This window comes from Pecten maximus, chromosome 14 (genome assembly GCF_902652985.1).
Source record: "Pecten maximus chromosome 14, xPecMax1.1, whole genome shotgun sequence".
NCBI classification, from domain to species: domain Eukaryota; kingdom Metazoa; phylum Mollusca; class Bivalvia; order Pectinida; family Pectinidae; genus Pecten; species Pecten maximus.
This window is the reverse complement of record NC_047028.1, coordinates 910,049-929,007: the sequence shown is the minus strand read 5'-3', so window position 1 is coordinate 929,007 and position 18,959 is coordinate 910,049. Positions and strand designations below refer to the sequence as shown.

The 18,959-nt window shown below is 43.7% G+C and overlaps 1 protein-coding gene across 1 annotated transcript in view; it reads left to right on the top strand.

Moving 5' to 3' along the window:
- The first annotated feature begins 662 nt into the window (after nucleotides 1–662).
- The window catches only part of LOC117342384 (low-density lipoprotein receptor-related protein 4-like), a 30,886-nt gene continuing 12,589 nt past the window's right edge, over nucleotides 663–18,959 (top strand). The window contains 4 exon segments of the mRNA XM_033904535.1: nucleotides 663–839; nucleotides 17,024–17,474; nucleotides 18,011–18,263; nucleotides 18,791–18,935. Of these exon segments, the coding sequence (XP_033760426.1) occupies nucleotides 776–839; nucleotides 17,024–17,474; nucleotides 18,011–18,263; nucleotides 18,791–18,935 (913 nt within the window). The 5' untranslated portion in view covers nucleotides 663–775.

Genomic DNA, 18,959 nt, shown 5'->3' with positions numbered 1-18,959 from the left:
GTCTGGTTACAACTACTGGTCACGACAGGGACATGAATATATGTATATACATTTGTATTGTACAGGGTATAATTAACCACCATGGAATATAATGTAAAACTGATATTTATCACAACACCATTCACGTAAAGTCCGAGTGAAGCCAGACGAAAACCGACAAACAGGGCCTACATAGTTCACATTCAAAATGTGGAAGAGACAGATACCATTCTTTAACAATAGGATGCTTTCAACACAAATAAAGCAATTAGCAAGATCTGTCTAGCAGAACTACCGAATTTGAACCATTTGGCAGTGCCCTGTTGGGATTTTCAGTATATAAACGTTGCTCAGGGGAGACATGGATACATGTATTTGAAGACAATGGTGATTGATGAATTACATCGATATTCAATACTTAATGTTATTAAAATCAACCTTACTGACGACGGGATTACATTTCAGGAAATCGAGTTACGTGTATACTAGAATAAAACCTCATTGATTCGCGGTCGACAACCACTGTAAAATAACCGTATCATTAATATGATGTATTTAAGACGATCCTTAATCAGACTTAAGCCGTATTTATTGTCACACTCGACCAGAACCGGATGTTGTCCTTATCTTTACATATGAGGCGACGTTTCCGGCTCTCCGTGTTCGTTTCGTACTTTAGACTTAGCACTGAGATACTCAAACTTGAAGCAACTCCCCTTCGCGTCAGTGTTTTTACCGGTATAGGTGAACGTGTCCCTCCCACTGAAAGGAATCGGGTACGAGAGCGAAAACGACCATGTGGAGGAATTTAATTATCGTGTTAGTGCTTTTACTAGGAATAATATTGGCTTCACATGCAGGTACGTATGTTGATAACTAACATCATTTGTTACTCACTATTTTCACGCGTATTTTGTCCCTAATTTATAAAAAAAGTCGCTGAAACAGAAACTTAATTGCCATGCCATATGTAAATGATTTTCAAAAGCTACATTGACAATAATAAAAAAAATATATAGAATATATAAATGGCGGGAAATCGTGGTTTTTGCTACCGACCACTAAATGAATGGCAACGCCGTGTTCGATTCGATACGACCATCAACTTTCCTTCACTTAAGAAAATTCCTTAAATTGTTTTTTTTCATAGAAAAGCATTAGGAACCTAGTGGATTTAAGGGAAATCTTAGCTAGGAATCGTCCTTAAAATCTGTTATCTTTCTTATGGAACATTTTAAGGTAAGGAGTTAAGGAGTTTATATTAAACTGACCCCGGAACGAAGCTTTGCGTGGTCTTAAAACATATTATGTATGTACGTTGTACATATAAAGGGCGTGGAACAATGTAAATAAACTGAGTTACTGGACTACGTGAATCTATTCCAATGTTGTTATAGTACTTGGGTATGATACTTAATTACTACATACCATGTCAAGTGTCCCTCTTCTGACAGGTCAGAGGTCAGATATCGTGCTACATTTGGTAATACAATTAGAAATGTATTGAACAGATTGGATATCGTACATCAAATAAACAAAGAAAAACTAGACGATTTATCAGACAACAAATAAATATATCGAGATATATACCGTGATTCTGTTCATAACAATTTATCTAAATACATGATTAACTCATTGATGAAACAAAGGTACAAAGGTACACGTCACTAACTCATGACGACACAAAGGTACACGTCACTAACTCATGACGACACAAAGGTACACGTTACTAACTCATGACGACACAAACGTACTAGTCACTAACTCATGACGACACAAACGTACTAGTCACTAACTCATGACGACACAAACATACACGTCACTAACCCATGACGACACTACGGTACACGTCACTAGCTCATGACGACACAAAGGTACACGTCACTAACTCATGACGACACAAAGGTACACGTCACTAACTCATGACGACACAAAGGTACACGTTACTAACTCATGACGACACAAACGTGCACGTCACTAACTCATGACGACACAAACGTACTAGTCACTAACTCATGACGACACAAACATACACGTCACTAACCCATGACGACACTAAGGTACACGTCACTAACTCATGACGACACAAAGGTACACGTCACTAACTCATGACGACACAAACGTACACGTCACTAACTCATGACGACACAAATGTACACGTCACTAACTCATGACGACGCAAAGGTACACGTTACTAACTCATGACGACACAGAGGTACACGTCACTAAAACTAAAAAATGTCAAAGAATAAATAGATCATTCAAATTGAAATGAGCGTGTCAGGTGAATTCGCATTGTCCTGTATATCAAGAAGAATTGTTAGTAAATGTATTAAAAACTGCATCATTATTTTGATATCAGGATAATGGGAATTTTTCGGGATGTTGCTTTTCATGTTCTCTTAGTGATCATGATTTAGTGGGGACCATGACGTCACGGTTTGTCTGTTTGTAGTATAACTGTCCATAATCAGATAAAGATGCATGCGTTGTTTATAATTTTATAACTATTTCAGTTGAAACCCGTAAGCACAAGGTGCATGAATTTAACATGTAAATTGAATCACTTTTTAAAACTCATATCACGAGTTCTTTAATCTGTTTTTATTTCCCTCTTACGATGACGTAATTGAAGAAAGTAATGTTTTAACAATGTCACGGACAGATTGACATGGGATTAGATCCCTAATCTCCTCTATGTTGTTATAACGTCCGGAGTAATTAAGAGACTGTCCTTATCGATCATCTCTTTTGTTGTCTTTGTTTGATACATCGTTATCTTAATTCCCCACGAGATGTTGGTGTGGTCTCCTTTCTCGCCCTTTTTAAGAATAACATAGAGGCAGGTATGTTGTGACAGTCATTATAGTCCGCTTAATACAGATTTATTTTGATGGAATGCCAAAAGACATTCCAAATCGGCAATAATGAGCAATTGGATTCCGAATCACATGTCCATTTACATGTATTTATAATAGGTTATGGTGGTGAAAATTGTTTCCTGGTGCAGCAAATATCTAGTCGTATTAAAGCGAAATACTGAATTATATCTAAAGGATATGTACAAATGTATGTAACTTTGTACGTGGAGAGCTATAAATAAGTGATGTGTTGTTCCGTGATACATCTATACCAAGTCCTCTTTTAGTGTTTGTACATATGTAGATATTCTAGTCAATGACATCCTGATTCTGTACGTCATTTTACACCTGATTGGAGGTCACATGATAAGATGAAGTATATGTTATATAATTCGTCTCAGATTCAGCTCTGTCATACAAGGATATACCCAAGATGAAGTCAGCACTTGACATCTCCGACACTTTTATAATGTATTCCAATCGCCAATTGATGACAAGGACTTTCCAACATTGCAACCAAGTAACTAACACGTACACAGACGTCCCGTGACCAGTAATTTACACGTACACAGACGTCCCGTGTCTAGTAATTTACACATACACAGACGTCCCGTGTCTAGTAATTTACACATACACAGACATCCCGTGTCTAGTAATTTACACATACACAGACGTCCCGTGTCTAGTAATTTACACGTACACAGACGTCCCGTGTCTAGTAATTTACACGTACACAGACGTCCCGTGTCCAGTAATTTACACATACACAGACGTCCCGTGTCCAGTAATTTACACGTACACAGACGTCCCGTGACCAGTAATTAACACGTACACAGACGTCCCGTTTCCAGTAATTTACACGTACACAGACGTCCCGTGTCCAGTAATTTACACGTACACAGACGTCCCGTGTCCAGTAATTTACACATACACAGACGTCCCTTGTCTAGTAATTTACACGTACATAGACGTCCCGTGACCAGTAATTTACACGTACACAGACGTCCCGTGACTAGTAATTTACACGTACACAGACGTCCCGTGACTAGTAATTTACACGTACACAGACGTCCCGTGACCAGTAATTTACACGTACACAGACGTCCCGTATCTAGTAATTTACACGTACACAGACGTCCCGAGTCTAGTAATTTACACGTACACAGACGTCCCGTGACCAGTAATTTAGACGAACACAGACGTCCTTGATCTAGTAATTTACACGTACACAGACGTCCCATGACCAGTAATTTACACGTACACAGACGTCCTCTGTCTAGTAATTTACACGTACACAGATGTCCCATGACCAGTAATTTACACGTACACAGACGTCCCGTGTCTAGTAATTTACACGTACACAGACGTCCCGTGTCTAGTAATTTACACGTACACAGACGTCCCGTGACTAGTAATTTACACGTACACAGACGTCCCGTGACCAGTAATTTACACGTATACAGACGTCCCGTGTCTAGTAATTTACATGTACACAGACGTCCCCTGGCTAGTAATTTACACGTACACAGACGTCCCGTGACCAGTAATTTACACATACACATACGTCCCGTGACTTGTAATTTACACGTAAACAGACGTCCCGTGACCAGTAATTTACACGTACACAGACGTCCCGTGGCCAGTAATTTACACGTACACAGACGTCCCGTGACTAGTAACTTACACGTACACAGACGTCCCGTGACTAGTAATTTACACGTACACAGACGTCCCGTGACCAGTAATTTACACGTACACAGACGTCCCGTGACTTGTAATTTACACGTACACAGACGTCCCGTGACCAGTAATTTACACGTACACAGACGTCCCGTGACTAGTAATTTACACGTACACAGACGTCCCGTGACCAGTAATTTACACGTACACAGACGTCCCGTGTCTAGTAATTTACACGTACACAGACGTCCCGTGTCTAGTAATTTACACGTACACAGACGTCCCGTGACCAGTAATTTAGACGAACACAGACGTCCCATGACCAGTAATTTACACGTACACAGACGTCCTCTGTCTAGTAATTTACACGTACACAGATGTCCCATGACCAGTAATTTACACGTACACAGACGTCCCGTGTCTAGTAATTTACACGTACACAGACGTCCCGTGTCTAGTAATTTACACGTACACAGACGACCCGTGACTAGTAATTTACACGTACACAGACGTCCCGTGACCAGTAATTTACACGTATACAGACGTCCCGTGTCTAGTAATTTACATGTACACAGACGTCCCCTGGCTAGTAATTTACACGTACACAGACGTCCCGTGACCAGTAATTTACACATACACATACGTCCCGTGACTTGTAATTTACACGTAAACAGACGTCCCGTGACCAGTAAGTTACACGTACACAGACGTCCCGTGGCCAGTAATTTACACGTACACAGACGTCCCGTGACTAGTAACTTACACGTACACAGACGTCCCGTGACTAGTAATTTACACGTACACAGACGTCCCGTGACCAGTAATTTACACGTACACAGACGTCCCGTGACTTGTAATTTACACGTACACAGACGTCCCGTGACCAGTAATTTACTCGTACACAGACGTCCCGTGACCAGTAATTTACACGTACACAGACGTCCCGTGACCAGTAATTTACACGTACACAGACGTCCCGTGTCTAGTAATTTACACGTACACAGACGTCCCGTGTCTAGTAATTTACACGTACACAGACGTCCCGTGACTAGTAATTTACACGTACACAGACGTCCCGTGACCAGTAATTTACACGTACACAGACGTCCCGTGTCTAGTAATTTACATGTACACAGACGTCCCCTGGCTAGTAATTTACACGTACACAGACGTCCCGTGACTAGTAATTTACACGTACACAGACGTCCCGTGACTAGTAATTTACACGTACACAGACGTCCCGTGACCAGTAATTTACACATACACAGACGTCCCGTGACTTGTAATTTACACGTACACAGACGTCCCGTGACCAGTAATTTACACGTACACAGACGTCCCGTGACTAGTAATTTACACGTACACAGACGTCCCGTGACCAGTAATTTACACGTACACAGACGTCCCGTGACTAGTAATTTACACGTACACAGACGTCCCGTGACCAGTAATTTACACGTACACAGACGTCCCGTGTCTAGTAATTTACACGTACACAGACGTCCCGAGTCTAGTAAGTTACACATACACAGACGTCCAGTGACTAGTAATTTACACGTACACAGACGTCCCGTGACTAGTAATTTACACGTACACAGACGTCCCATGACCAGTAATTTACACGTATACAGACGTTCCCTGGCTAGTAATTTACAGGTACACAGACGTCCCGTGACCAGTAATTTACACGAACACAGGCGTCCCGTGGCTAGTAATGTACACAGACGTCCCGTGTCTAGTAATTTACACGTAAACAGACGTCCCGTGACCAGTAATTTACACGTACACAGACGTCCCGTGACCAGTAATTTACACGTACACAGACGTCTCGTGACCAGTAATTTACACGTACACAGACGTCCCGTGACTAGTAATTTACACGTACATAGACGTCCCGTGACCAGTAATTTACACGTACACAGACGTCCCGTGACTAGTAACTTACACGTACACAGACGTCCTGTGACCAGTAATTTACACGTACACGGACATCTCTTGACCAGTAACTTACACGTACACAGACGTCCCGTGACTAGTAATTTACACGTACATAGACGTCACGTGACCAGTAATTTACACGTACACAGACGTCCCGTGACTAGTAATTGACACGTACACAGACGTCCCGTGACAAGTAATTTACACGTACACAGACGTCCCGTGACCAGTAATTTACACGTACACAGACGTCCCGTGACTAGTAATTTACACGTACATAGAAGTCCCGTGACCAGTAATTTACACGTACACAGACGTCCCGTGACTAGTAATTTACACGTACACAGACGTCCCGTGACCAGTAATTTACACGTACACAGACGTCCCGTGACCAGTAATTTACACGTACACAGACGTCCCGTGACTAGTAACTTACACGTACACAGACGTCCCGTGACCAGTTATTTACACGTACACAGACGTCCCATGACCAGTAATTTACACGTACACAGACGTCCCGTGACCAGTAATTTACACGTACACAGACGTCCCGTGTCTAGTAATTTACACGTACACAGACGTCCCGTGTCTAGTAATTTACACGTACACAGACGTCCCGTGACTAGTAATTTACACGTACACAGACGTCCCGTGACCAGTAATTTACACGTACACAGACGTCCCGTGTCTAGTAATTTACATGTACACAGACGTCCCCTGGCTAGTAATTTACACGTACACAGACGTCCCGTGACTAGTAATTTACACGTACACAGACGTCCCGTGACTAGTAATTTACACGTACACAGACGTCCCGTGACCAGTAATTTACACATACACAGACGTCCCGTGACTTGTAATTTACACGTACACAGACGTCCCGTGACCAGTAATTTACACGTACACAGACGTCCCGTGACTAGTAATTTACACGTACACAGACGTCCCGTGACCAGTAATTTACACGTACACAGACGTCCCGTGACTAGTAATTTACACGTACACAGACGTCCCGTGACCAGTAATTTACACGTACACAGACGTCCCGTGTCTAGTAATTTACACGTACACAGACGTCCCGAGTCTAGTAAGTTACACATACACAGACGTCCAGTGACTAGTAATTTACACGTACACAGACGTCCCGTGACTAGTAATTTACACGTACACAGACGTCCCATGACCAGTAATTTACACGTATACAGACGTTCCCTGGCTAGTAATTTACAGGTACACAGACGTCCCGTGACCAGTAATTTACACGAACACAGGCGTCCCGTGGCTAGTAATGTACACAGACGTTCCGTGTCTAGTAATTTACACGTAAACAGACGTCCCGTGACCAGTAATTTACACGTACACAGACGTCCCGTGACCAGTAATTTACACGTACACAGACGTCTCGTGACCAGTAATTTACACGTACACAGACGTCCCGTGACTAGTAATTTACACGTACATAGACGTCCCGTGACCAGTAATTTACACGTACACAGACGTCCCGTGACTAGTAACTTACACGTACACAGACGTCCTGTGACCAGTAATTTACACGTACACGGACATCTCTTGACCAGTAACTTACACGTACACAGACGTCCCGTGACCAGTAATTTACACGTACACAGACGTCCCGTGACTAGTAATTTACACGTACATAGAAGTCCCGTGACCAGTAATTTACACGTACACAGACGTCCCGTGACTAGTAATTTACACGTACACAGACGTCCCGTGACCAGTAATTTACACGTACACAGACGTCCCGTGACCAGTAATTTACACGTACACAGACGTCCCGTGACTAGTAACTTACACGTACACAGACGTCCCGTGACCAGTTATTTACACGTACACAGACGTCCCGTGACCAGTAATTTACACGTACACAGACATCCCGTGACCAGTAATTTACACGTACACAGACGTCCTGTGGCCAGTAATTTACACGTACATAGACGTCACGTGACCAGTAATTTACACGTACACAGACGTCCCGTGACTAGTAATTTACACGTACACAGACGTCCCGTGACTTGTAATTTACACGTACACAGACGTCCCGTGACCAGTAATTTACACGTACACAGACGTCCCGTGACCAGTAATTCACACGTACACAGACGTCCTGTGGCCAGTAATTTACACGTACATAGACGTCACGTGACCAGTAATTTACACGTACACAGACGTCCCGTGACTAGTAATTTACACGTACACAGACGTCCCGTGACCAGTAATTTACACGTACACAGACGTCCCGTGACCAGTAATTTACACGTACACAGACGTCCCGTGACCAGTAATTTACACGTACACAGACGTCCCGTGTCTAGTAATTTACATGTACACAGACGTCCCCTGGCTAGTAATTTACACGTACACAGACGTCCCGTGACTAGTAATTTACACGTACACAGACGTCCCGTGTCTAGTAATTTACACGTACACAGACGTCCCGTGACCAGTAATTTACACATACACAGACGTCCCGTGACTTGTAATTTACACGTACACAGACGTCCCGTGACCAGTAATTTACACGTACACAGACGTCCCGTGACTAGTAATTTACACGTACACAGACGTCCCGTGACCAGTAATTTACACGTACACAGACGTCCCGTGACTAGTAATTTACACGTACACAGACGTCCCGTGACCAGTAATTTACACGTACACAGACGTCCCGTGTCTAGTAATTTACACGTACACAGACGTCCCGAGTCTAGTAAGTTACACATACACAGACGTCCAGTGACTAGTAATTTACACGTACACAGACGTCCCGTGACTAGTAATTTACACGTACACAGACGTCCCATGACCAGTAATTTACACGTATACAGACGTTCCCTGGCTAGTAATTTACAGGTACACAGACGTCCCGTGACCAGTAATTTACACGAACACAGGCGTCCCGTGGCTAGTAATGTACACAGACGTCCCGTGTCTAGTAATTTACACGTAAACAGACGTCCCGTGACCAGTAATTTACACGTACACAGACGTCCCGTGACCAGTAATTTACACGTACACAGACGTCTCGTGACCAGTAATTTACACGTACACAGACGTCCCGTGACTAGTAATTTACACGTACATAGACGTCCCGTGACCAGTAATTTACACGTACACAGACGTCCCGTGACTAGTAACTTACACGTACACAGACGTCCTGTGACCAGTAATTTACACGTACACGGACATCTCTTGACCAGTAACTTACACGTACACAGACGTCCCGTGACTAGTAATTTACACGTACATAGACGTCACGTGACCAGTAATTTACACGTACACAGACGTCCCGTGACTAGTAATTTACACGTACACAGACGTCCCGTGACAAGTAATTTACACGTACACAGACGTCCCGTGACCAGTAATTTACACGTACACAGACGTCCCGTGACTAGTAATTTACACGTACATAGAAGTCCCGTGACCAGTAATTTACACGTACACAGACGTCCCGTGACTAGTAATTTACACGTACACAGACATCCCGTGACCAGTAATTTACACGTACACAGACGTCCCGTGACCAGTAATTTACACGTACACAGACGTCCCGTGACTAGTAACTTACACGTACACAGACGTCCCGTGACCAGTTATTTACACGTACACAGACGTCCCGTGACCAGTAATTTACACGTACACAGACGTCCCGTGACCAGTAATTTACACGTACACAGACGTCCCGTGACTAGTAACTTACACGTACACAGACGTCCCGTGACCAGTAATTTACACGTACACAGACATCCCGTGACCAGTAATTTACACGTACACAGACGTCCTGTGGCCAGTAATTTACACGTACATAGACGTCACGTGACCAGTAATTTACACGTACACAGACGTCCCGTGACTAGTAATTTACACGTACACAGACGTCCCGTGACAAGTAATTTAAACGTACACAGACGTCCCGTGACCAGTAATTTACACGTACACAGACGTCCCGTGACCAGTAATTTACACGTACACAGACGTCCTGTGGCCAGTAATTTACACGTACATAGACGTCACGTGACCAGTAATTTACACGTACACAGACGTCCCGTGACTAGTAATTTACACGTACACAGACGTCCCGTGACAAGTAATTTACACGTACACAGACGTCCCGTGACCAGTAATTTACACGTACACAGACGTCCCGTGACTAGTAATTTACATGTACACAGACGTCCCGTGACCAGTAATTTACACGTACACAGACGTCCCGTGACTAGTAATTTACACGTACACAGACGTCCCGTGACCCGTAATTTACACGTACACAGACGTCCCGTGACCAGTAATTTACACGTACACAGACGTCCCGTGACTAGTAACTTACACGTACACAGACGTCCCGTGACTAGTAATTTACACGTACACAGACGTCCCGTGACCAGTAATTTACACGTACACAGACGTCCCGTGACTAGTAATTTACACGTACACAGACGTCCCGTGACCCGTAATTTACACGTACACAGACGTCCCGTGACCAGTAATTTACACGTACACAGACGTCCCGTGACTAGTAACTTACACGTACACAGACGTCCCGTGACTAGTAATTTACACGTACACAGACGTCCCGTGACCAGTAATTTACACGTACACAGACGTCCTGTGGCCAGTAATTTACACGTACACAGACGTCCTGTGGCCAGTAATTTACATGTACACAGACGGCCCATGGCCAGTAATTTACACGTACACAAAAACATTTCGGGGCTGGTAGCAAGTCTAGCATATCGGAGACTCTTTATAGGTACAATTTATTGTGATTATTGTATGGTGGAGGGGGACGGGGGGGGGGGGGGGGGGGGGGCTTTTTTCTATAGAGAAGGCAGTGCTAAAATAAAATACCTCCCCTCATCCCATCCCCGCACTTAACTTCAAAACTGTAAGAGATTGAACTATTGATAATGATTGTTGTCATGGTAGTACAACTTAGAACACATGTTTTTGTTAATATTACAAATTTGAATGCGACACTGCCTTCAGGACGTTTCGGTACATGAAATGAATGTGTTATTGGATAGGTTTAATAGCATTATATATCAGCGCACGAGTACTTGAAGGATAGTTACCCTGACATCTACATTGGACTCGGGAAACCCGACTTTGGGAATTCCTGCCTTTTACACCTTAAATCCAACGTCTAGTGTATATTTCTGATTTCCTCAATCTCACTACCCTACTCTTGTCTTGCTTATATAGAAAATACCCATTTCATATGTTATTTACCAAGGAAAAGAGCTATAAATCTAAGAAGGCATTTTCTTCAGGAACTTGGTCCACGGGAAACAACAGCTTATTGTTGTGTGAAACCTTGTAAAAGTAAACAGTGCCCTTCTCACGGCACGGAGGGAGGGATTCCCTAATTACACAACAGTAAACATGTCCCTTCCCAGACACGGAGGGAGGGATTCCCTAATTACACAACAGTAAACTTGTCCCTTCCCAGACACGGAGGGAGGGATTCCCTAATTACACAACAGTAAACTTGTCCCTTCCCAGACACGGAGGGAGGGATTCCCTAATTACACAACAGTAAACTTGTCCCTTCCCAGACACGGAGGGAGGGATTCCCTAATTACACAACAGTAAACTTGTCCCTTCCCAGACACGGAGGGAGGGATTCCCTAATTACACAACAGTAAACTTGTCCCTTCCCAGACACGGAGGGAGGGATTCCCTAATTACACAACAGTAAACTTGTCCCTTCCCAGACACGGAGGGAGGGATTCCCTAATTACACAACAGTAAACTTGTCCCTTCCCAGACACGGAGGGAGGGATTCCCTAATTACACAACAGTAAACTTGTCCCTTCCCAGAAACGGAGGGAGGGATTCCCTAATTACACAACAGTAAACTTGTCCCTTCCCAGACACGGAGGGAGGGATTCCCTAATTACACAACAGTAAACTTGTCCCTTCCCAGACACGGAGGGAGGGATTCCCTAATTACACAACAGTAAACTTGTCCCTTCCCAGACACGGAGGGAGGGATTCCCTAATTACACAACAGTAAACTTGTCCCTTCCCAGACACGGAGGGAGGGATTCCCTAATTACACAACAGTAAACTTGTCCCTTCCCAGACACGGAGGGAGGGATTCCCTAATTACACAACAGTAAACTTGTCCCTTCCCAGACACGGAGGGAGGGATTCCCTAATTACACAACAGTAAACTTGTCCCTTCCCAGACACGGAGGGAGGGATTCCCTAATTACACAACAGTAAACTTGTCCCTTCCCAGACACGGAGGGAGGGATTCCCTAATTACACAACAGTAAACTTGTCCCTTCCCAGACACGGAGGGAGAGATTCCCTAATTACACAACAGTAAACTTGTCCCTTCCCAGAAACGGAGGGAGGGATTCCCTAATTACACAACAGTAAACTTGTCCCTTCCCAGAAACGGAGGGAGGGATTCCCTAATTACACAACAGTAAACTTGTCCCTTCCCAGACACGGAGGGAGGGATTCCCTAATTACACAACAGTAAACTTGTCCCTTCCCAGACACGGAGGGAGGGATTCCCTAATTACACAACAGTAAACTTGTCCCTTCCCAGACACGGAGGGAGGGATTCCCTAATTACACAACAGTAAACTTGTCCCTTCCCAGACACGGAGGGAGGGATTCCCTAATTACACAACAGTAAACATGTCCCTTCCCAGACACGGAGGGAGGGATTCCCTAATTACACAACAGTAAACTTGTCCCTTCCCAGACACGGAGGGAGAGATTCCCTAATTACACAACAGTAAACTTGTCCCTTCCCAGACACGGAGGGAGGGATTCCCTAATTACACAACAGTAAACATGTCCCTTCCTAGACACGGAGGGAGGGATTCCCTAATTACACAACAGTAAACTTGTCCCTTCCCAGGCACGGAGGGAGAAATTCCCTAATTACACAACAGTAAACTTGTCCCTTCCCAGACACGGAGGGAGGGATTCCCTAATTACACAACAGTAAACTTGTCCCTTCCCAGACACGGAGGGAGGGATTCCCTAATTACATAACAGTAAACTTGTCCCTTCCCAGACACGGAGGGAGAGATTCCCTAATTACATAACAGTAAACTTGTCCCTTCCAGACACGGAGGGAGGGATTCCCTAATTACACAACAGTAAACTTGTCCCTTCCTAGACACGGAGGGAGAGATTCCCTAATTACATAACAGTAAACTTGTCCCTTCCCAGACACGGAGGGAGGGATTCCCTAATTACACAACAGTAAACTTGTCCCTTCCAAGCCACGGAGGGAGGGATTCCCTAATTACATAACAGTAAACTTGTCCCTTCCCAGACACGGAGGGAGGGATTCCCTAATTACACAACAGTAAACTTGTCCCTTCCCAGACACGGAGGGAGGGATTCCCTAATTACACAACAGTAAACTTGTCCCTTCCCGGACACGGAGGGAGGGATTCCCTAATTACACAACAGTAAACCTGTCCCTTCCCAGCCACGGAGGGAGAGATTCCCTAATTACACAACAGTAAACTTGTCCCTTCCTAGACACGGAGGGAGAGATTCCCTAATTACACAACAGTAAACTTGTCCCTTCCCAGACACGGAGGGAGGGATTCCCTAATTACACAACAGTAAACTTGATTCTTCCCAGACACGGAGGGAGAGATTCCCTAATTACACAACAGTAAACTTGTCCCTTCCCAGACACGGAGGGAGGGATTCCCTAATTACACAATAGTAAACTTGTACCTTCCCAGCCACGGATGGAGAGATTCCCTAATTACACAACAGTAAACTTGTCCCTTCCCAGCCACGGAGGGAGGGATTCCCTAATTACACAACAGTAAACTTGTCCCTTCCCAAACACGGAGGGAGGGATTCCCTATTTACACAACAGTAAACTTGTCCCTTCCAGACACAGAGGGAGGGATTCCCTAATTACACAACAGTAAACTTGTCCCTTCCCAAACACGGAGGGAGGGATTCCCTATTTACACAACAGTAAACTTGTCCCTTCCAGACACGGAGGGAGGGATTCCCTAATTACACAACAGTAAACTTGTCCCTTCCTAGACACGGAGGGAGAGATTCCCTAATTACATAACAGTAAACTTGTCCCTTCCCAGACACGGAGGGAGGGATTCCCTAATTACATAACAGTAAACTTGTCCCTTCCAAGCCACGGAGGGAGGGATTCCCTAATTACACAACAGTAAACTTGTCCCTTCCCAGACACGGAGGGAGGGATTCCCTAATTACACAACAGTAAACCTGTCCCTTCCCAGCCACGGAGGGAGGGATTCCCTAATTACACAACAGTAAACTTGTCCCTTCCTAGACACGGAGGGAGGGATTCCCTAATTACACAACAGTAAACTTGATTCTTCCCAGACACGGAGGGAGAGATTCCCTAATTACACAACAGTAAACTTGTCCCTTCCCAGACACGGAGGGAGGGATTCCCTAATTACACAATAGTAAACTTGTCCCTTCCCAGCCACGGAGGGAGAGATTCCCTAATTACACAACAGTAAACTTGTCCCTTCCCAGCCACGGAGGGAGGGATTCCCTAATTACATAACAGTAAACTTGTCCCTTCCCAGCCACGGAGGGAGGGATTCCCTAATTACACAACAGTAAACTTGTCCCTTCCCAAACACGGAGGGAGGGATTCCCTATTTACACAACAGTAAACTTGTCCCTTCCCAGACACGGAGGGAGAGATTCCCTAATTACACAACAGTAAACTTGTCCCTTCCCAGACACGGAGGGAGGGATTCCCTAATTACACAACAGTAAAATTGTCCCTTCCTAGACACGGAGGGAGGTATTCCCTAATTACACAACAGTAAACTTGTCCCTTCCCTGCCACGGAGGGAGGGATTCCCTAATTACACAACACTAAACTTGTCCCTTCCCAGACACGGAGGGAGAGATTCCCTAATTACATAACAGTAAACTTGTCCCTTCCCAGACACGGAGGGAGGGATTCCCTAATTACATAACAGTAAACTTGTCCCTTCCAAGCCACGGAGGGAGGGATTCCCTAATTACATAACAGTAAACTTGTCCCTTCCTAGACACGGAGGGAGGGATTCCCTAATTACATAACAGTAAACTTGTCCCTCCCCAGCCACGGAGGGAGAGATTCCCTAATTACACAATAGTAAACTTGTCCCTTCCCAGACACGGAGGGAGGGATTCCCTAATTACACAACAGTAAACTTGTCCCTTCCTAGACACGGAGGGAGGGATTCCCTAATTACACAACAGTAAACTTGTCCCTTCCTAGACACGGAGGGAGAGATTCCCTAATTACACAACAGTAAACTTGTCTCTTCCCAGACACGGGGGGAGAGATTCCCTAATTACACTACAGTAAACTTGTCCCTTCCCAGACACGGAGGGAGGGATTCCCTAATTACACAATAGTAAACTTGTCCCTTCCCAGCCACGGAGGGAGAGATTCCCTAATTACACAACAGTAAACTTGTCCCTTCCTAGACACGGAGGGAGGGATTCTATAATTACATACATATGTAACAGTAAACTTGTCCTTTCCAAGAGTTACAATTTCTATAAAGCACCGTATGGTCATTACATTCACAACTAGTGTTTATTTTGATTCTACATATACAACGTATAATAACTTGAATATGAAGAACATTTTAACTTCCTTAAACACTCCAGACCCGTCCCTTATACTCCTCAATTTGTACAATGATAGTTTATCTTATGACCATAGACATTTCCTTTGAAATCATTTCCTTTATTATGTAACAACTCCAAATTAATCCTGTATCAGCCCTCAATACAGTTGAGTGCAGTGTCATTTTAATGTGTTAGTTCAGGAGTGTACAAGCTAAGCACTTGTTTCCTGACAGATGGTTGTAGCAATTATGTAAGATAAAACAAACATTAAACCTAACAACAAGAGGCCCACTGGGCCTGCATTGGTAAACCTTTATTTACCTTGTTAGGTCCCGCCTCTCTTACCCCAAGGGTTCACTTCTATCCAAATTTAGTTAAAGCCCATTCAGTTCTTTATGACAAGTAGCGATTTTACCGACTTGGTTACCCCTACTTCCTATTTTGGTCCGCCCCTCATACGTCAGGGAAAGCTAGCCTACCATTAACGCAACTTTCAGTCAAAGATGCTTGTGACCAAATTTAGTCAAAGTCCACTCGGTCATCAATAACTTTCAGCGATTTACATAAATTATCTCTCCATTTGCTCCTCCACCCTCTGGTCCAAACGGGCTCGGTCACCGTTTATGCAAAGTTTGCTCCCGTCCTCTCATGGATACTTCTGAACAAATTGGGTTTAAATCGTTCATGACGAGTATCAATTTGAAAAGGAAAACAAACAAACTTTCCTCTATTTTCCCTATTGGGCTCCACCCCTCCAGTCCAATTGGGATCACAGACACCAATCATGAAACATTTCTATTCAAGAAAGCATGCATCTGAGTAAATGTGGTCAAAATCCATTCAGGCCTTTATGACTAGTAGGGATTTAAACTTACCTCTGTTTGCCGTACTTGATAACTGAACTCTTTTTATTTTGACAGTTCGACATGGCCCTAACTTGATATGGGCGATGCACCCCTCAAGTGGGAGTGGAGTTTCCCGGATCATGGCTATAGAGGGCGATCCAGAGGAATGGGTATCAACAGCTAATGTTACCGTACGCCATATTAGCGCCCCACATACTGGTTGGCAGTTCCGGGGGATCGCCTTCCACTACGACATGGAGATTCTCTTCTGGACGGAAAGTAGTAACAAGAGAATACAGGGACTGACCCTCAATGGAAGCGTTTCTACCCGGACGGTGTTCACCAGCACCTCCAGCGAAGTGGACGGGGTCGTCGTGGACTGGATATCTAACAATCTATACTTCGCCGACGCCAAGTATAACTGGATTACATTGGTCACGCTCAACAGTACCGACAACTTCTATAAGAAAATCGTGAATACGGGTCTGGACAAGCCACACGGGATAGCTATATATCCACAAAAAGGGTAGGTGTATTTCACGATGACACCACGGTTTTTGTGGTATTCCTATTCTGAAGAGCCTCGTTCTGAACACAGGTGTTATCATATCCCGAGATTTAGGTATTACTGTTGAAATCCTCTTTGTTGACACCAAGGCTCTCTAACGTATACGTTTCCGGATCTACAAAACAGTTTGCGGTTTTTGGATTTCCTTATGACCCAATCTTATTCAGTTAAATATATTGGAGTGAGAGGTACATATGCATGCCTATTACATAATATAAAAAAATATGTAGTAAATGTTTTGTTATCGAATTGTTCTTAAAAGATTATCAATTAGTAAAAGTCAGTGGAAATATTTCACGACCAAATACAAGTGATATCATATCTTATTATAAAGCTTACTACATTGTATGTTAATCTGTTCGATAATTTATGTAAACTAGGCATTCATTGTGATTTCTTACTATATTAAACACTCTCGTCCCTGTTTGTTATATCTATATCAAACACACATTTAGTAGCATTGGCATTCAGTTAATGTAGATGTTGCTTTGAAGGTATTTATTTTGGAGTGATTGGGGCTTTGAACCAAAAATAGAAACATCAGACCTCACCGGAAACAACCGACGAACACTGGTATCTAGGGACACAATCCACCCACGTGGTCTGGCAGTCGACCAGTCGATGAATAAACTTTACTGGGTAGATAGTGGGAAGGACACGATAGAACGGGTGGATTTTAATGGAAACAACCGAAAAACACTAGCCCAGGTCCAGGGTACAAACTTCTTCGGAATCGCTCTTTATAAAGTAAGTTTGTAAATACAGCCATGTCCCATGTCCTGAAGCATTCGGAGCGTAGTTCCCCCTGATAACGCTTTCTAATTACACCTACCCTATTAACTTCAAATGAAATGTGTTCGATGCTATTTATCCTTGTTTGCCACGCTGACTTCGTAATAGTGCCATTGACGTCACGTCACGAATTCTACATGACCCAACAAAATGGCTGCCTCTTTTTTGTTTTTATCCTCCATATTTTGACTTTAAAACATGTCAAATGGAAGTTTTGTGTTAAAAAAGTACATTTGTATCTTAAATTTGTTTTCATTTCTTATGAGATTGGATGAGACTCGTCTTGAGGATTTGATGTTTGCTCGCCAAGGCTGGAAAATTAAAAAAAACAATAACACCCGTTTCATAAAATCTCATATGGAATGAAAGTTCAATTAAGACCACACACACACATATATATATATATATGCAGAGTGTATTGATAAATTGGATACTACAGAGACCCCGTGTACCATTACATGTAATTGTTCCTTCTTCCACAGAAATACCTCTTTGTCACGGAACAAGTGGAAGGTCACCTTCGGATTTACGATAAAAATTCTGGAAATAAATACATAGACTACCAGTTAGGTCATCGTCCTTACGGCATCGTCATGTACCACGAGGACTTACAGCAGGGCGACAGACGTAAGTTTCTTTATCAAAGTCGCA